The 20,894-nt window shown below is 33.4% G+C and overlaps 2 protein-coding genes across 3 annotated transcripts; both read right to left on the reverse strand.

Annotated features, from left to right (window-relative positions):
- Window positions 1-5,125: 5,125 nt before the first annotated feature.
- On the reverse strand, window positions 5,126-14,444 carry LOC126666779 (sister chromatid cohesion protein PDS5 homolog C). Of its 2 annotated transcripts, none has more exons than XM_050359641.2 (14): window positions 14,029-14,444; window positions 11,670-11,873; window positions 11,361-11,542; window positions 10,548-10,674; window positions 10,272-10,466; window positions 9,872-9,919; window positions 8,481-9,797; window positions 8,242-8,346; window positions 7,561-7,634; window positions 6,909-6,960; window positions 6,649-6,720; window positions 6,522-6,580; window positions 6,063-6,137; window positions 5,126-5,986 (listed from the first exon to the last, which is right to left on the reverse strand). In XM_050359641.2, exons 1-14 carry the CDS (start codon window positions 14,128-14,130, stop codon window positions 5,434-5,436), a joined length of 3,165 nt encoding a protein of 1,054 aa, XP_050215598.1. In that variant the 5' UTR covers window positions 14,131-14,444; the 3' UTR covers window positions 5,126-5,433. The 2 variants fall into 2 exon arrangements, with proteins under 2 accessions (XP_050215598.1, XP_050215600.1); XM_050359643.2 differs by having other exon boundaries at window positions 6,522-6,573; window positions 6,645-6,720.
- A 1,454-nt stretch (window positions 14,445-15,898) lies between these two features.
- Window positions 15,899-19,204, reverse strand: LOC126669998 (E3 ubiquitin ligase BIG BROTHER-related-like). The gene is made up of 7 exons (XM_050363650.2): window positions 18,735-19,204; window positions 18,294-18,654; window positions 18,163-18,200; window positions 17,481-17,522; window positions 17,277-17,398; window positions 17,096-17,204; window positions 15,899-16,279 (listed from the first exon to the last, which is right to left on the reverse strand). Exons 1-7 carry the CDS (start codon window positions 18,993-18,995, stop codon window positions 16,232-16,234), a joined length of 981 nt encoding a protein of 326 aa, XP_050219607.1. The 5' UTR covers window positions 18,996-19,204; the 3' UTR covers window positions 15,899-16,231.
- Between the last annotated feature and the right edge of the window lie 1,690 nt (window positions 19,205-20,894).

The raw sequence follows: 20,894 nt of genomic DNA on the forward strand, positions 1-20,894 counted from the left end.
CAGCTAAAGATCTGAAACCTGTAGGGTTAGAAAAATTGATCATCTTCAATAACTTGTAATTTTCGAAATATCTATGCGTTTATTTCTACTAGTTTCGCATTACGTGCTATGCACGTGGCTCGTAACGTAACTCGTCAATGAACGTATTAGTAAATTTATTATAATTATATCAATTTTTTATTTATAATTAATATTAAATTAGTTAAAAAAATTTATAGTAAATATAATATATTCGGTTATTAAATTTTTTTCATACTGAATTTATTCTTCTTTTGATTTTATAATAACCATAATTAAATAATTAACTTAATTTATTAATAATATCTTTAAAAATAATAAGATAGAAATTTAAATAATAATATATTGACCAAATACAGTATTTTAATTTTGTAGTTCAATCAAACTAAAAGATAAGTATTCCTACTAATTTGGAGACAATTTAGTTATTTTTTACATATTAAAAACTAAATTGGAGATAACTTAGCTACCTATTATAATTAGGACTTTAATTACAATAGTGATTAATTAAATAACTAATTAGTTAATGACTATAAAACCTTTATTTAGTACTAAACTGAAAAGAATTACTCAGTAAATTTGTCTGTCCCCTCCCCCCATCCGTGCTTTTATATATAGTATAGATGTGGAGGAATTCAAGCATGTCCTTATCTTCTCTGCTTATCATCTTTATAACTTCGGCAGAGAGTGATTACAACTAGCTATTCTCACTCTTATAGAGTTTTATACGCTTCAATAATGCAAAAGGATTAATTCGCCCCTCATTTTGATCAACAATATTGAAATTGAAATTTATGACTTTTCTTGACAAATAAACCAAATTTTGTAATTTTTGAACCATGTAAGTTGATTCAACCAAATTTGTATTTATAAATGTCATGTAGGACTCACGGTTGCAATGTCAGCAGATTTACGCACTGTGCACATAGTTAAACGTCGTTTAGAAGAAGGGCTTATCGGCACCTTGTAAAGTTGTTAGGGGTTTATTTGTCCTTTTTAAACTTTAAAGGCATATTTACTCATGACTTCAAACGTTAGATGCATATATGCCCCTTTTTCCTATTTAAAAGAGAAATAAAAGACGAGCATAATAAAAAAAAAGAAATAACATTAATAGATATCGAATCATGTATACACGAATAATATATTCTGGTCTTTGTGGTAACATTTATGAGTGTGTCGTGGGTTTAATTAAAGTCGCTCTTTAAACACAAAATTTCATGTACGAATGGTTCGAATTAGGGGTGTAAAAGAACCCAGCCGAGCCGAGTTTTGTAGTGTTCATGTTCAACTTGTTTAGATAACAAGGTGTTCATGTTCGTTCGAACTTTGAATGGGGGTGTCCATGTTTAGTTCGTTTAGATTTTATAGTTTTTACGTTCGGCTCGTGTTCAGCTTGTATTCGTTCTTTAGCTGCTAAACGAACAAGCTCACAAACAAGCTCGATAAGTATCAAACGGGCTTGTTCGCGAATTCGTCTGGGAGGCCGTTCGCAAACCCGTTCATTTAACAGCTAATACATATAAAATACTCGAGCACAAAAATACATCTAGTTTTGTAAAATCTATGTAATTTTAGAATTATATAAGATATTTATATTAATTAATTTAAATACGAGTCACTTCACGAAAATCTAAACGAATTTATTCACAAACTCTTATTCGAGCCCGTTCACGAACACTTATTCGAGCTCGTTCACGAACCACTAATCGAGCTGTCCGTGAACCTAAACGAACCGAACACCATTACGTTCATGTTCGACTCGTTTAAATTAACAAACATAAAATCAAATTTGAACTCAGTTTGTTTAGAATGTGAACGAACACGAACTGAGCACTTATCGAGTTGAACACTAAATTGTCACGAGTAGCTCGGTTCGTTTACACCCCTAGTTAGAAGCTTACTTTTTTAATTTATATTTTCTTGAAAGCAAATTTCCTTTTGAAGACTACGATAATTAAAGAGCAAAATATTATGGGGCGACATTTATTACTCCCTCCGTCCCAATAGAGTTGTCCACTTTGAGAAAAAAAATTGTCCCAAAATACTTGTCCACTTTCAAAAAGTAACTAACTTTTACATTCAATTTTTCTATATTACCCCTATTTAAAATCCACTGATAAGTAAATTGAAAGTGGACCCTATATTAAATAGGGGTATGAAAAAAAAAGTAAGGAAAATTTTATAAAACCTATGAACAATAATTGCTTTTCTTAAACTGTGTGATAAAGGTAAAGTGGACAACTCTATTGGGACGGAGGGAATATAATTTACATTTTAGTCTATCGTGTTTGAAAATCAAGCGACATGGTCCCTTATTTTTATTTCTGCCAACAATTTTATCCTTCCGTTAATTTTTGGTGTTAGTCAGCCGAGTCAACAAAAATATTTGGTCTTCCATTTTTGTTTTTCTCAATGTCTTAGTCCTTCACGTTTGTTTCTGCCAACAATTTTGTTCTGCATGTTTAAAAATTAATTTATGCTTAAATCCTTTGACTTCGTACTAACACCAAATATGGGCAAAGAGACTGTTGATGAAAATAAAACTGAGTAACCATATTTTTTGATTTTCAAATAAAAATAAATAAAATGTGAATTGTGACAAATTTGAAAATTTCGTAGTAATTTGCTATTAATTAAAGATCACCAACTTGGACCAAACCATTTGCTTGTAACTCAAGGCTGTAGAATCTAAGGACTAAGGTTGACGTGGGTCTTAATTTTATGAGAAAAAATCATAAATACCCATACTATGTATAAATATTTTGAAAAATACAGTTTGACCAGTCTGAGTTGATGTTTACGGTTTGACTTTTAAAAGTTGCGAAATTACACTTTTTGAGTTGAAAAATACGGTTTTTTATTTTTAAAAATACATTAAGTTTACTATCGGGTTACTAACAGTTTACCAACAAAATGTTTACTAACGGTTTACTAACAATTTACTAATGGTTTTTATTTATAAAAATACGGTAAAACTCCTATCGGTTTACTAACAAAAAATTTACTTCAATTTACTAACTGTTTACTAACAGTTTATTTAAAATTAATTTACTATTAGTTTATATTTTAACCGTATAGTTAATTTATTAACCGTTTACTAAAGGATAAATTAATTTACTATCCGTTTACTAACAGGTTTACCATAGTTTACTAAAAATAAAAGTTAATTTATTAAATAAAAAATATAGTTAATTTATTAACCGTTTACTATCAGATTACTAAAAGTTAAATTAATTTACTAAAAAGTAAAGCAGACTCCTAAAATTTATAAATCGAAAATAAAAAAAAATTAAGATTAGAAAGAGTGTTTAGACATATTAATGGAGAAATCATAATAATTTTCATGATGCTTCCCGGAGAAAACACATCATTTGTCCTATTTTTAATTATAGTTGTGATTCTTGTAGTTTGGTTAGTTAAAGTAAATAAATCAGTAGTCAACCAATAGTAACCGGTAGTGAACAATAGTAAACTGGTAGTCAACAGATAGTAAACCGTCAGTCAACCGATAGTCAATCAATAGTAAATCAATATTCTAACATATAATAATTTTAATTGGGTATCCTTAAAAACACAAATTATTACAACTTTTGTAATATTAAGCTTGAGGATCCATCTAACAAATCAGTATGATTCTTCATAATTTTAAGGTCATTTTTATTAGAATAAGTACAAAGTTACATCGACACTTCAACTACATAGACATTGGTTACAACAAAAATTATACCAAAAGACAAGAAAATATAGTGGACACTTCAAATGCATAGACCACTCTTGTTCAATTCACAAAAATCAATTGACCATCTCATTATCATCTTCAATAATTTCTTCGATCTTCATCTTCTACAAAGCGTGAGCAGTATCATTCTTTAAGATACTTGGAATCAACACATCAACTCAAAAAGGAAATTCTTTGGGATACAATCATCATTCTTTGGATCTCATATCCGCTGCTAGACTCCATTGGTTCGAATCATCTTTGATTGGTTTCTGCAAATTGGAATAATAGTTTAAAAAAATTCATTCTATATAATCTGATTCTATATACAAAATCAAATATTATTCTATCGTGATTGTTTTACTTTCCTTACAACAACATGATCATTCACCCAATTATCAATATTTCTAAGAACTGTTATAATGTTCCTTCAATTTCCTACAATGTTTTGCTTTACTTATCCTAAAATTGCACAGTACGAACACATGTGTCAAACATGTAATAATAACAAAAGCTTTACTAATGATCTTAAAGAACAAGAATGTGAAAAAGGCAAACATCTAGAAAACCATCTTTATGACACTACAACCTCTAAAAAGAGAATTTTCGCATCTGTCTACAAATTAACTTGGCAAAAGATGATGAACTTAACATTGTATGCACAAAACGGCAAAAGATGATGAACTTAACATTATATGCACAAAACTTTGTCAGAATTTAAATAAGCTTTAAGAAATCCATAATAACAAAATATCAAATGAAAGGCTCTTTTCAGAACAAAATAAAGTAAAGACCAGTTCTTCTAAATTATACGAAAAAAGAACATTATAGATATGAATCTACTAAAAGAACCCTAAAAATCTAATCTTTTTTTTCACAAAGGGTTCGAAAATAAAGAAGAAAACAATACCAATTTCGGCAACCCATCGCCGTTGTAGCCGCGACACGACAACCCGCCGCCGCCGCCATCGACAATATACCCATGGATCGGCAACCCATTGATGTTGTAGCCGCAACCTTGAAATTCAGAGAAAAATCGGAGAAAAGAGTACTACTTGAGGAAGACGGAGATCGGAATAAAGAAAGAAACGTTGCAACTGATAAAAGCTTTGGACTTGATTAATTGAAACAGTAATATTGCAATGAAGAATTTTGTTCCCAAATTTTAAACGTATTATTCATTACGGGTTTTAGAAACAGTAAATCTCAAATTAAGTTGGGCTGTAACAGTGCTGGGCCTAATTTCCTCTAATTTTATTGGATGCTTGAGCAAAGCCCAGTATTTTAACTCGGAGTCTCGGATGATCCATCTCACAGGTAATTATAGACATCCCCTGAAATTTTGGAAGAGCATAAACAAAAGCAGTAGAGAGATTTGAAGGCTAATTAGGACAAAATACCTAGAGCCTAAAGAAACATGTATTTAACAAAGCTAGCCAACCCAATGTATTCTACTGCCACTCCCACATAACATAAATTCCATCTAAAAACAATAATTAGAAACAAATCTAACTCTAACCACCCCTATCAACTACTTTTTAACTGTTTCTGATATAACCAAGCGGCCACTGCCTGGGACATAGCTAACCCTAACAATGGCGTACTGTGGTGCTTGGACATCAAAAAAAGCTGCAAGAATCCTAAACACAATCGGGACTAGACAACGGCTTTGATGCAATCAAGGCCATTTAGCTTTAAACTTTTTGTCGCTTTTTTCCACTCTTCGTATCACTTCTGCTTCTTTTGGTTGAGCCCGAAGACTTGCCCCCCTTCCTAGTTTCTTGCAGTTCCTCTGAATCTGTTGAGTTATCATCCTCTTCAGTTTCTTTAACCTTGGATGAGTCGGATTTCAACTTCCCAGTACCATTAACACTCTTTGGAGATTTACCCTTTGCAATGGGAGTCTTTGGGGTGTCTTGTTTGGATTTACCAGTCTTCACTGCTTCTTGCTTCAACTTTGAGGCTGTTGTGGGTGTTTTGGACCCGTCCTCTTTCGACTTTCCGGGTTTAGATGTACTGACATCATCAGGTTTTGATTTGCTGGATGCTTTTGAACTCAGATTGGCAGACTTAGTTCCACCTTTATTAGAATTATCTTTAGTTTTTCCAGCACTGTCATCATCATTAGCTGTTTCAATCGCTTTTGAGCCATCCACAGATTTGCTGTCTGTTTTAGTGGCCTCCTTTGATTTCTTTCCAGATTTTGTTGCTGCGCTTCTGGATTTGCTCGAGGAGCCGCCTCCAACCCTACCAATCCAGCACAAATTATCAGAAGTCGAGGCACAATAAGCCAGAACCAAAAGGTAATTAATAACAAACTTACCTCAAAGGAGAAGCATCCAGTTTTACTTGCTTAGAAGACTGATCAGTATTGGTTTTAGCTTTCTTTTTCAGAGGCCTAGTCAAAATCATTAGTCAAGTAATTTCATTAACTGTACTTTGAAACCAGGGCATATGGATGAGCATTCGGTTCGGTTTTAACAGAACCAAAAACCCAAAACCAAAGAAACCTATCAAGCGAACCATTGTAGCCAACCTGACTGAATAAGCAACATTAACCAAACCCGAACCGACTGAATAAGTTGGTTGGTTTGGTTAATCTGGATATACTAAATCTCAAACTGAATCCATAACTAAAAAACTGAAATCTAAATCTGAAAACAGAACCAACCGAATCCAAATTTATTACCAAAATGACTGGAAGTCATTGATTCAGTCAGTTAAACTGGTCTGTTCAAAATTTTGTTTACCCCTATCAGGGCATTAGACAATATAGACATACCTATCAGAATGAATCTCTGGACTTTGGGGATCAGCTTCTTCTACTTCTTCTTCTTCCTCCTATCAACAATAAATGTCAGCTCAAACACTAGAAAATCCGAGAATATACGAGTCAGGTAGCCACCCACCTCATCTGACGTAAGTTCCCACTTTTGTCTTTTGAGATTTAATACTTCTTTTTCTCCATCATCATAGCAAACCTACATGCATGAAAATAGTCAGTATACATATAAATAGACATTTTGTATCACTTGCATATAGAGATTTTTTTACTGAGTATGTCATGAGTGTACGCATGGCAAATAAGCATACGAAATAAATATAATAGAATATAATCTGAATTAAAAAAAGAAACCTAATTCAAAACATAATCAGAATCAAACTTCACCTCATGCCTCTTTTTAGCAGGATCATAATTACCAATGTAACCTTTATAGAATCTGCATTTATAACATAAGAGAATTAGTGGACTTTGGGTTTAAAAATAACCATGATAGGGAGGAGCAGTAACTATAATCCTCATCTTTAGTCCACAATTGACCGTTGAGGAAAAGGAAAAAAATAAATCGGTACGTCATAATGACCAGATTATAGAACTTAAAGTGCCAACTCATCATAGATACAGACCTGACTACAACTAGAAATTCATTTGACACAAGAAACAAAGCTTATTATATCCACGGAGGTGCATTACTTTGATGTCTAAGTACGTCTTTACAAATTATTTTGATACCAAGGTAGTTAAAAGCGTTAGGCGCATATCGCTCTAGGCGGAAAACGCAAAACAGGCGCTTTTGACAACCTTCTTTGATACCATCCAAATAAACCGAAGTTCACTGCTAACACTTCATTTACCAGAGAATTGAACATCAAAGAGATCCCCCAAGGTAAAGGAGACTAAAGATCCAAGTGAATAGTAAAATTCACTCGCACATTCATCCATATTATCACTACGCATTTATATAAATTATTCTATATAGGAGCATGAACATCAGCTCTAAAACTGCTGGGGAAGAAAATACCAGAAAAAGAGAACTTACGTGCGATCTTTTGGCCACCAAACTTTGATTCTTGAACCAACAAGCTTAGCATCATCGTCTTTCACCGCAGATGCCTGGCAAATCAGTAGCTAAAGTGAGAAATTCACAAAAAAAAAGGACCTTTAAAACAAATAAAGAAGTGGGGATTGCAAAGATGTTTTCTTGAAGGACTACATTTAAAATATATTTTAGAAACAAAGGGTAAAATATTATTAGAAAAACATAATGATATTCGTATTTAATCCACTAGTATTCATATGTTAACTCCAATGACCAATGGAAAAGACAGTTGCATAAATTAGATTATAAAAGAGCAACCCCAAAATGACCACACGTACATAATTTGACTTCATGCTAATAGACACTGCAAACTGCCTCCTCCGAAAGACCAAAAAAATCCTCAAATAACATACAAATCAATGATGCATGTCTAAGTTTATACGCTAAACAATAGATTTATTTACAATGGTGCAATATTTATTCATTTTCCTGTAGGGCGGAGATATAAATTGAAAAGATGCTCTAACTGCACAGAAAACTCTCAGGCTTCGCAGGAGGGATGGAATTTTCTAGAGAGAGAGAATGCCAAACTGCTGCTTATGATATGACCCACAAAAATCAAATACATGATTGTAAGAGATATAAATGACTGCACCAGTTCGGATTTTATAAAAAGCAAACCTTCTCACTGCCTGAAGTATGCTTCCTCTTGATGTTGTTCTTGGGAGTCTCTTCCAATTGATGCGCGTCTTGAGCTGATTTTGCAGCTGATTTTGGTGAAGGTATCTTTTCACCGAGAAATTATGATAACATTAATCACCAATTTCTTACTGATGGAATCAGCAAACAAACTTTACATGCAACAACACTCACCAAACTGTAAGTCACAAACGAAGACCAAGTGAGGAAAAAATACATACCTTATCATCAACTTTAGTTGTGCTCTTCACAATATTCTTTCCTGACATAGATTTTCCACGACTTCGCTGTTTCTTAAACTCGGACACTTTTGATGAGGATCCACCACCATTCTTTCTGCTTGCATCCGCCTTTCTAGATGACAGCTTCAATGGTTTTTCATCTGAGTCGTCTGTAGCATCACTGTCATTTTTCAATGAATCTGTCTCTATTGGTGAGGATCCACCACCCTTCTTTTTGCTTGAGTCCACCCTTTTAGATGACTGCTTCAATGGTTTTTCATCTGAGTCATCTGTGGCATCACTGTCATTTTTCAATGCATCTGTCTCTATTGGTGAGGATTCACCACCCTTCTTTCTGCTTGGCTCAGCCTTTTTAGATGACAGCTTCAATAGTTTTCCCTCTGATTCATTTGTAGCATCACTGTCATGTTTCAAAACATCTGTCTCTATTGGTGAGGATCCACCACCCTTCTTTCTACTTGAAACAGCCTTTTTGGATAACTGCTTCAATGATTTTTCCTTTGATTCATTTGTAGCATCACTTTCATTTTTCAACGCATCTGTCTCTATTGAAACCTTTTCCTCATTGGATTTCTTGCCAGATGCCTTTCCAGCAGATTTTTTGTATGGTTTTGTTTCGGAGTCAGTTGGCACTTCAGATTCCTTTTTGGGAACATCGCCAGTAGATGATTTAATTTCTTTGATCTTACTACCTTTCCTCTTTGATCGTCCACCCTTTTTGGGAAGACTTATATCAGGAAGGTTGCCACTTTGGGATGGAGAAGAAACTGGCTTTGACTCACCCTCTTGGGCCTTGGGAGAAGAAGGCCGGCCACCATCAGCCTCTTTCTTATTATCCGACGAAGCAGCTGTGTCAATTGAAGGTTCCCCATGAGGTGAGCTAGGAACATCTTTGCTGGGAGTTTCAACATCCAGTAATTGTTTAGCTTCATTCCCACCATCAATATGAGAACTCTCAGAAGGTTTTGTCAACTTCGCTGCTGAATCATCTTCCTTCTCCCTCTTTTTTGAAGCCTGTTCTCGCTTGCTTTCCTCATCAACTACCTTCTCAACATCTGAAATATCAGGCTCGGCATTGCTTGATGTGTCTTCGCTTTTCGGCTGATTGGCATGATTACCATCATCCTGCTGTTTTATGGAACATGAATCTGCCAAGGAGTCATCCTCGACAACCTGGGCAACGCCATTGCTAACAACTGACTTAGGAGATTTTTCATTCTTAGTATCAGCTTGTTTAGGAGAATCAGCATCAGCATCTGCATCTGCATCTGCTACTGCAGCTATCTCTATATCAGCCTGAACCAACAAATTGGTCAGAAGATAGATGTTTAAGAATAACAAAAAGAATTTAGTAAGGGAAACTGCCTTGCCTGGGCAGCGTGATTAGATGATGCTCCTGCTGGCTTGCTCTCTTCAGCCTGCAGGAGATTATCAAAACTAAGCTAGGAATATAAAAGCATGCAACAATATGATTTGAGTCAAGAAAGTTATTGACCAGTGAACAAAGCTATTGGATGCATGGTAGGCTCTACTAAAGAATGTCAGTGAACAATATTCTATTGAAAAATGAAATTCTAGTTACATGCTTGGTTTCTTGATATAAAAATCCTGCAACGCAAGATTGGTCAAAATCAATAGCCTATCAATAACCTCATCTGAGAAAAGCAAACAAACAGCATGACACATAAATACACCATAATTTAAATCAATTACTAAAATCATGCCAATTTAATGCAAAGGAATATTACTGCAGAAGAATCAAAACCTTACTTTATTTTCATTTGCAGCAAGATCGGTTTGTTCATCAGTACCAGACGTCTCTTGGCATATGGATCCAACTATGTCACTGTAATCATCTAAAGTAATATTCAATGATCTCACAGCATTTTGCAAGTAAGGTTTAACCTTGGCAGCACAACTTTCAAGTACTTTGTCTCCCAACTTACGAGCAACAGGTAGAACTTTCTGAAAAAAGGAAGCACTAAAAAATTTAAGAATACTAGAAAACACTAAAGAAGATGATCGCACAAAATAAATGACTTTGACCTCATTGTCTTTTTTTGTGCTAGCTAAAAGTGGAAAGAGAAGTTCATGGGAGATTTCTTCACTTTCTTCCAAGACAAGGGTCATAATTGTCTCCATAGATGAAAAGACATTCTCTGGGTGATAATCCCTGGAGAATGAAAAAGAACCCTCAGTACACAAAATATTGCAGCCAGTATCAAGCACCAAACAGTCGTAAACATAATAGAATAAAAGTATTTACACAATAAAACTGCAGAATAATTAACAGTCATAGTAACCATCTAAAAAAATGACTTATATTATGCTGTTGCCCAAGTAAGCCAGCAATGCAGGCCTCCGTGGTGCATCTTGTGCCTACCTCCCAAGTAAAGCAATTGTGGTACCAAATGCAGAAAATTACCACGAGACTCCAAAAAAAATCAGTGATTTTTTAATGAGTTCACACTCCATAAGATGGACTTCAGAGTCCAAATTCCTTCACTTCACCCACATTTCAATGCACATAATGAAAAAAATACATAGGTATCCAAAATATTCAATTGCGTAAAAAACTGTCACTGAAGGCTCCAAAACCCTGGTGTGCTGCTCATACATGTGAGACTTCAGAGTCCAGTTCCTCCACTTCGCCCACAATCCAATGCATATAATGCAAAAAATACATATTATGTGTCCAAAACATCCAAAGGCTCCAGAACCCTGGTGTGCTGATCATACATGTGAGACATAGAAGACAGCTAGGGGGAAAAAAGAAAGCGATGATAATCACAAATAAATCACATCTGTAACAGTAAAAGGTAAAACAATCATATCTCCACTAAATATATGAGTTCACACCTTATAGCATCAAGGAAATGCTGGAACATCTCAACTATCAGAGCCTCACATTCAAGATCCAACATCACCACACATGACCTAACTTTTGCAACAGTCTCCAGAATTGACGTCCTTTTACCATAAGATCGACTAGACTTGTCAGCTAGATTTTCAAATGATGATACAATCAGCTGAAAAACATCCTGCATGCATATGAAATGAGTTTTAAAAGAAACAGAAAAGATAGTAAAACAACTACCAATAGCATTAAAATAGCGGAAAGCCTCAAAGAAAAAGATTTAATGTCAAAAACCAAAAACTTCCAAGTACCTTCATCTGATCATCATCATAAGGAGCATCGGGTGCAGTTATCCTGGTTATTTCACTAATACAAGATGCAACTGCTACTTTCACATCGGTATCTGAATGTTTAAAAAGCTGATCCGCAACCAACGCGTTCTGCGATGGGGCAAGTGCACTTTGCATTGATGGTGTAGGGGACTGCTCCACTTTTGATAGACAATTCTCAACTTGCTACAATTTGGCACAAAAAATTAAAACATAGAATATAACAAATACATAAGAACATGCCAACATGCAGAAAAAACATATAGTTACAAACAAGCACCTAAAAAAAAGATTTTCGACTCAGTCTGACTCATGAAGCCCATGTGGAAGAGCACATGGAATTTCTAATTCACTATCCAATCTTCATTAAATTGACAAAGTTTACCAAATTTCAGAAAATAACATGCATAAAGCCATTAAGAGACAGATGTAAAACACAATCATGCACATCCCACGAACTAGATCAACAGCTAAACTAGAATAGAGTTTATAAACTATATGACAGCATTCAACCATAGCAAGTAAAAATACTAAATTTTGCATATAAGCCAATTTAAGTAATCCATATTCCAACCATGTGCTCCCACTTAAGAAAAAGAAGTTCCTAGTTCATCATCAGATCTCTGTTCACAGCAATATTTCAAGCCTCCATGAGAATGAAAGGTGCAGGCACATTAATCGCCGCGTAGTATTAAACATGAAAAACAAATCAAAGGATTCAAAAAAGGTTTACAGCCAGTTATTCGTTAATAGTATGGTACATTTACATACATATGCATAGGCAAGGAAGGCTCTCGAATTTTATCAGATTTGTGACAGTTGATCAAGGAAAAAGAGGACATTCATGTACACATAGTAGATAAATGTTCGCAGAATAAATGCAGAATATTTTCTCAGCTTAACAGCTTAAAAAGACATGGATGCTGAAATATGTTCATATCCTATGAGTAATTTGTCAGTAATAAGAAAGAGCAAATGAGATAAGGAAAATTTTCCTCTATATGGAAAGAAAAAATAGGCACACACATATTGCATGATATAAAAATACATATATGGTAAAAAAAGGGACCATATATGGAAAGCATAAAAGCAAAAATGTCCCACAAATAGAATCTCCATCTCCTTTTAAGGAAAGGGGACAAATCGGATACAAGACTACAATGCTACACCGACTCATATCACTTGCGAGACCAACCATAATGATAGAAGAACATCATCTTAAGGGTTATATGTTCTCTTTCTCATTCAGTTTAATTTGAACTTAAATGAAGTACTAGGTATTAAACGTAAACCAGCACAATAGTTTCTGGATATTCCAAAGTTTTTCTTCAAAGAGTCTCCAATTAATAGAACATGACATGGCAGCATCATTCATGCTTTCTTTCCATTCTCAAATTAAAGGAATAACTTTATTTACATGCTCACCAAACATTTACTTGCATATATGGGTTGTTTTTATATACACGTCTTATATATTACTCCGTTAAAAATATTCCCGCACATCTCACATTCCAAAATGCGCGCCAACAACATAACCAACTACACATGCATGCTACATGAGTAATGTAAACATATATAAACGAGAAAGAACAGTGAAGATTGCTTTCTAAACATTCTAAAGGTTCATCGTCTTAAGGTTATACATTCTCATTCTCATCTCCAGTTTAATTCAAACTTGAATGAAGTTCCTAGGTACTAAATGTAAGCCAGCACCGCAGTTTCTGGATTTTCCAAAGTTTTCCTTCAATAAGTTTCCTATTAATAGAACATAACACGGCAGCAGCAATTATGGTTTGTTTCCATACTTGAATAAAATGAATATCTTTAATTGCTAACATTTACTTGCACATATGGATAGTTCATAAATAAAAAGAATCCTATATACTACTCCATCAAGAATAAAAAAACCGCGCACATCTCAAATTCAAAAATGCGCGCGAACAACATAACGAACTACACATGCATGCTACATGAGACATATGAACACATCTAAACAAAACAAAACATTCAAAATTGCTTTTAAATCCTTCTAACGACTCTCCCAATTAAATAAACTAACAAAAGCACACATCTCCAAAAGCTAATTTTTTAAATTCAACGATTTGAGCATAAACATTCCATTACAATACTAGCAATTAATTAAAACCACTCAATTTTACAATTACTAGTCTCATATACATTAGACAGTTGTATCAGTATTAATAAACATACAAATGCAAATACAGCAACAGTTAACTCCAAAAATACTTAAACAATAACACTGCAAGATCGCAATTGAAAAAAAGAACAAAACAACACCATTTCTTGAAAAAAAATTGAATGAAAAAACATTAGGGCTTACGTTGAGAAGAGGAAGAAGGTCGTCAACAGAAGGAGGAGGATCCGTAAGCTTATTTCCAGCTTCCAATAGCTGCTGCTCCAGCTCTTTATCAGTCATCGCCATTGTTCTAATATCAACTTCAAAACTGTAAACAAAATTTCAAAAAATGAAAAGAAAAATAAAACAACAGATCCTTCGGACAAATCACACAAACTTTATTTCGTTCGCTCTCTACAGTCAATCTTTTTCACATCATTTGGGAGATTGCAGAGTAAGAATTTTAACAGCAAGATTTTGAAATTTATGAGAACTGTAAGTTAGGGTTTTTTTTTTTTAATTTGAGGGGGAGAGAGAGAGAGTGTGTTTGTTTGGTTGGAAGAAGAGTGAGTTTTTTTTATTTTTTTGCGATGTGAAATTTTGGTTTGAATAAATGAAATTTTCAGGTAATTTTGTGTACGCTTTAAAAGGAGAATCCAGCGAAACTTTTTTGGCTCGGATTCTGCCGCGCTTTATTAAATTGGGTTTAATTAATGGGTTTCAAGTCCGGTGTTTTTGAGAATATCAGGGATTTGAGTTTCGGATGGGACCACCCTACTTTCTTTATTTCTTCATTAAAAACAACTTTCCTTATTTCTTTTTAATTTATTAATGAATTGCAGGTAATATCTCATATTTGGTGTATATTTCTAAATTATAATACGCGATAACAGTATCACGTCATTTATACAACAAACTAGTAAAGCGTCTGCAATGTTAAAATATTTTCTATCACAAATGAAAATGATGTGGCACGTCGGATGAAATGGACACTCAAGTTTCTATATGCACCTTAAGAGTTTGTTCATGCACAGTATCTTCTTACAGTTGATTACATATATAATGAATTAAGGCAGAGTTTAAAAAATTATGAAATTGCAGCCAAAATGATTATACGAACTACGAAGCATCAACTCCTATAAGATTTTGCTTTGACAAATTATGTTTTGATATCCATTAATAGAAAATTGAAATAATAGTACATTTCCAATTGAAGATGTGAAAAGTAAAATTACTTTTCAAGCTTATTAAATTTTTATCGCTATTATTGCGATTAAGAAAATCAACAGCAATTAATATTATCAACAGCGGCAGCTCGACACAGCATAGTGCATACCGCCAAGCTTACGGGTGAGCACGCAGTTCGTTAATGCTAAACTAAAGTAACTGATTTCACCAATTTATTTCAATTAGATTTGGTTAAAGAATTTAATCCGGTTATAGTTAATATTTATTTTTTAAAACCGATTACCGAATTAACCAAATATTTTATATTTCATTTTAGACATTATTTTTTATATTTTTATCAATTAACCAAATTTAAGGATTAAATCAATCCGTTCAATTTGTATACTCTAATTTTTCTAACTAATTCAATTAAATCATTTTTGATTAAAATTAATAGTTTGAAATGTTCAATTAAATAAGTTAAATAATTCAATTTTCTTTAAATCAATCGGTTCTTAACCGACCAGACCACCCTGACCATGCTAATCAAACTTAATTTAGAATTGTACAATGCAGCTATGCTTCAAATTGCAACATAATCCAAATTTATGCAAAACAAGAAAGAAAAATCTCGCAGATTGCACAAAATAGACAGTCTAATCCTAGACTTGGCAATAAAATCTTCTTTTTTTTCATACTTGACCCGGTCTATCAAAATAATTATTTTCCCATTCAAAGTGTACCTGACTTACATTTTTGGGTCAACTCCATCAAAGGTTCAACCACAATTTCCGGTCAGCTCAATAGAGCTTGGACTTGGTAATCTCTAACTAAACCCAACCCATCTCATTTGGTTCAGATTCAACCGGTCCCCAAGAACTTAACCAGGTCTACATACAACAAAATATGCAAAATCGGATATTAAATTTGAGGCTTATGAGTTCTGACAACTTTAAAAGTAATTATACACGAAATTATAGAATAACAAGACAGATTAACACTAAAATCGAAGATTCAAAGAAACAGAATATGGATTTCGGTTCAAGCCATTTCAGTGAAAAGGTCACTTGAAATACACACAGCATAACTGAAGAAGAATGAATACTACAGGTTTTTGTGTGCTGTGATGTTTCACCTCAGAAAAATAACAAGAGTTGAGCTAGCGCCACGAATCTTGTACAGATCATCTTTGACTTGTACTATATGAAGGCCGACTTGTAAGATACGCTGGCAACAAATACTAGCTGTGTCCAGAAGTGGAAACCTCAGTGCTGCAAACCGGGCAAACCTGCAGCGACAGAGCAAGTAACTAAGCATGTCTTCAAGAGAACAATCCATTGCATCATAGCTTAGTGATAAGGAATCAGGATAGTTGTGTAATGACAACATTCTTATCCCCATTGCCTAACTTACAAAATTTATTTCGCATGCAATTTCAGTTCTCAATTCTATATGATGAGCAGAACGTTTACTAACCAAACACTCAAAGAGCAGTATGAACGTAAGATACTAAAAAAGCGGACAATGTTCATGACCGGAAAAGGTTGTAGTTACATATGAATCCATGCTCAATCCACTACACACACTTTTGTTACAAAAAGCTAGTACAAGCATCCAATACACATGCGCTTTCCACCTGTCAGGTCTATTAGAAGGTTATGCCACATATCATCAATTATTTCCACTTGCTTCAATCACCTACCAGGTTTAGTAGAACGTTATGCCACAAATCATCAATTACTGCTACTATAAACTAATCAGGTCAACAAGTGCAGTTCGATACTCGGTTAATATACAACTAACTAAGGGAATCAGTAGTTATACTCGGTTTTCAGCAACTCACGTTCAGTTTTAGTTGACTTTTAGTCACCCCACAGTTAAAATACAAATCTGTGACCTATTTATATTTAAAAAAAAAGGAGGATGCAAAAACCCCAAGAAAAAGTGACTAGCCAAGACATTCCATCAAAAAAGCAGTGCAGTTAGCAAAATATATCAGCCTAGTAAAATAAATCAACCAGGTAATCTTGGATAGAAAATGGCTTAGCAAGAAACAAGGGAAGACAGCATGAAGAGGTACCAAACAATATAAAATGAAGCATACCTTGTTTATTTTCAACCAATTATTTATGCATTCTGAATGGTAGGAATGTTTGCATGAAAGCAGTGTGAGAGTCTCACCATCTTCATAATCTATCCGACATATGACACAGCTGTAACACAAGGAAAAGAAATTAGTTATCACAAAATAACTACTGACAATAAAACTAGGTATTTGCACTTACGAATCGTTACTTCCATTTTGACTGCTTCCGACCTTGTACTTCACTGATGGTAAAGAGGCAATTGTATCAGCAGAAAGCCCTCTACTTTCATGTCCAACAACTTCACCCAGTGCAAGCAATTCCTGAATGATCAACCAACATTCCATGACAATTAAATCAAACTAAACAATTTGCAAGGAGGACGAAATTATAGCCATATCTTACCTCGTAGGAAAGCTCATCTGGATCAACATCTTCCCATCCATCCTGTACGTCAAAGAATAAAAGAAATGTTAATGACAACATAATTATGTATAAAGAACAATTACTTCCATGATTGGTATAAAATAGCCCATCTGCATGCAATTCATTTCACATCTTTATAAACAAAAGTTCAAGGCCACAAAAAACAGTAACAGAATTATATAAAGACAATTGAATTGTGTCCAATTACTCTGGACAAGGGTTTGCATACTCAATCGTTGAAATTAAGCTATTCTACTCAATCATACGGCAAACAGTTCACAAGCAGGATGAACATAAACAAAGCATAAAACCATCTATATCGTTACAATTAATAAGTTCTTGATGTGAAAAGCTTATAGATTACTTTTCAATCTTGTTTTCAACTCACTTTTAGTGCTAGAAAAAGTGGAAATGTTATGGATTATGAAACATGTGGTTTGAAAAATCAATATCAAAAATGATTAGTGGAACAGCGCCTGAAAGCATAAATTTTAAGACTTTAGCGGTTTATGAGGCTAGTTCATATGAAGGAAAATTGACAAATGATATCTTTGACACTGGCCAAAAGAATAATAACCTAACATACATTGTCAAGAAAGGACTCAAAATTTGTCAATAAGGAATACGATGGATGGAAATTCAAATAAAGATTAAAAGGCACCTGAGAGTTACCGGCATGGTCCTCAGCATCCTGAACTTCTACAAGAGAGACAGAACAGGCAGAATTAGATGGATTTTTTTCCTAACAAAAACTACTAATTGATTATACAAATAAAAGAAAAAAGCACAGACGATCATGAATTCCAGCAAAAGCAAAGAGCCGGGCAGCCATTTCTCGTTCTTCAGCATCCTGTAAGGCTCTAGCATAAGCTTCGTCACTAGAAAACATAGCAGGATCAATAACAACATCAACCACTGGTTCAGAATCAGTCAAATGAGCATGAACATCAAATGCATCCTCCTCATCATCCTCGTCTTCATCCTCATCAACACCATCTCCATCACTTCCATCGTCATCCTCGTCATCCTCCTCCTCACCAAAATCACCATCATGAAAGTGATCATGGTCATCATGTACATAACTACTGGTCTCCCAACTTCCATAATCACTCCCTTCATTGCTGTTAAACCTCAACATCATATAAGCCCTTTCCTAAAAAAAAACAACAACTCCATCATCAACAATGATCAAACAAACAAAAAACAATACTTATAATTAACAGTAAAAGAAACCTGTTCTTGAAGAGTGCGGGCAAGAGCCAGGTCAGCATCGACCTGACTGAGATTAGTAAACGGAGTTCTCCGAGAAGGCGGCTGCTGCTGTGAAGAATCATCGTCTTGTAACGTATCTCCGCCATTTTCAGTTAAACTAGGGTTCTCTTCTTCTTCGTTGTAAATCTCATTTTCTGCTGCAATTTCTCTGCTATTACTGTTGTTATCAATACTACTACTCTTTGCGTCTTCGCCTGAACCTAATTTTCCGTCCTTGTCCATTGATTAATTAGGGTTTTTTCTTTGTCGAGATTCTTGAATCGATTTCGCAATGAGTAAATCAAAATTAAAAAGGATCTTGAATTAAGCGAGATTGGAGAATAGTAATTAGGTTTCTTTCTAAAAAAGAAAGAAAACGAACAAGATGAGTTCGGTTTGGAGTATTTTCTCTTTGGACCGCTTATTTTATGTTTTTTGAAAGAAAACAGTGTAATTTTTCAATTTTGTTTCAGAAAATTTTAAGATTGATGACATTCAATAATTAATAATTTTCTTGGCACAATTATATTCTTTGAACATCTCCAATAGGACTCTTTATTTAAAAAAGCATTTTTAATAAAATAAAAAGCATCTTTAAAATAGAGAGTGCTATTTTTATTTTTACTCCAATGAGCTTTCTAAATTTAATTTTAAATTTTGAATTTTTAAATATAATAATAAAAATATTAAATATTAATAACATTAATTCAATGATTTTTTTAATAATAATATTTTTATTTAATTTAATTTTATGCTAATTTTTCTAAATACATGTTTCGCCAAAATAATTACAACTTTACATGCAAGTTTTGAGTTTTATTTTTTGACTTTTTGCCCTAACTTTATTTACCTGTTTTGTTTTTTTATTTACCAAAATATATTTTTCGGTTTTTCAATTTCGGTTTTCGGTTCGGTCAACCAAACTGACAGAACCGACCGGCGGTTTTTTTATATAGTGTTAATTTTTATTTTTTATAGATTTTTTTCCTGGAATTTTTTATAGTGTAACAGTAGTGTATATATAGTGTTTTTATGGTGTTTATATAGTGTAAAATTAGTGTGTATATATAGTGTATAAGTAGTGTATAAGTAGTGTATTTATAGCATTTTGTAGTGTTTTTTGTGGTTTAACCATGAAACATTGTAAATACACCATAAACACTGCAAATACACCATAAATATCGTAAATGCACCATAAATATACTAAAAACGGCAGAAATACACCATTAATACACCAAATATACACTAAAAACGGCATAAATACACCATTAATACGCCAAAAATACACTAAAACGTAAATATATTATAAAATTATTGCAAATGCACCATAAATCAATATTCTCTCTACAAAATCAGTAGCAATAAACAAATATATGAATAAGAGAAGACAAAATAAATAATTATATGAACAATAGAACAATTTTATAAATAAAAAATTATAGATCTACAAAAATTTATTTATAAAATATTTAAATTATTAAAAAAAACCTAAAAAATTACACAAATCTAAAAACGAGTCGAGAAATCCATAGCGCGAACGGAAAAGACGAACGAACTAGCGCGAACGGAAAAGATGAATGGAAAAACGACCGGAAACGACGAGAAATTCATCGGAAGTAGACGAATGGAAGCGCAATCGGAAAGACGAACGGACAAGACGAACGGGAAAGTAATCGGAGAAGATAAACTGAAAATCAAATGAAAAAGAAGAAAAGAAGAGAGAATAAGAGAGAGGAAAGAGAGAAAAAAAGGTGGCTATGTAAAAGTTTAACCTAAAATGAGATAAAGCTTCTTTATATAATGGGTATTTTTGGTAAATAAATTAGCTTATTAGGTAATGTATGATAAGAGAAAAAGATGGGCCAAAATTATATAAATACTTTACCCAAAACAGTCCCTTTAATTTTTACAAAAATAAATTAATAATATAAATTTATTTTTATTTTGAAATTATTTATTTATTCAGTTTTTATATTAAAAATAATTAATATTATATTTTAAAGTAAAACTAACTAATTTATTTGTTGAAATTTAAAAGTTGATCTTTTAAGGTTTGAAGTAGAGAGTGAAAATAGCTCTCTATATGTGGAATGCCATTTTCACTCTTTTCTTTAAATTTAAAAAATAGAGAGTACATTGAAT

Source organism: Mercurialis annua, linkage group LG2, assembly GCF_937616625.2.
Source record: "Mercurialis annua linkage group LG2, ddMerAnnu1.2, whole genome shotgun sequence".
NCBI classification, from domain to species: Eukaryota; Viridiplantae; Streptophyta; class Magnoliopsida; order Malpighiales; family Euphorbiaceae; genus Mercurialis; species Mercurialis annua.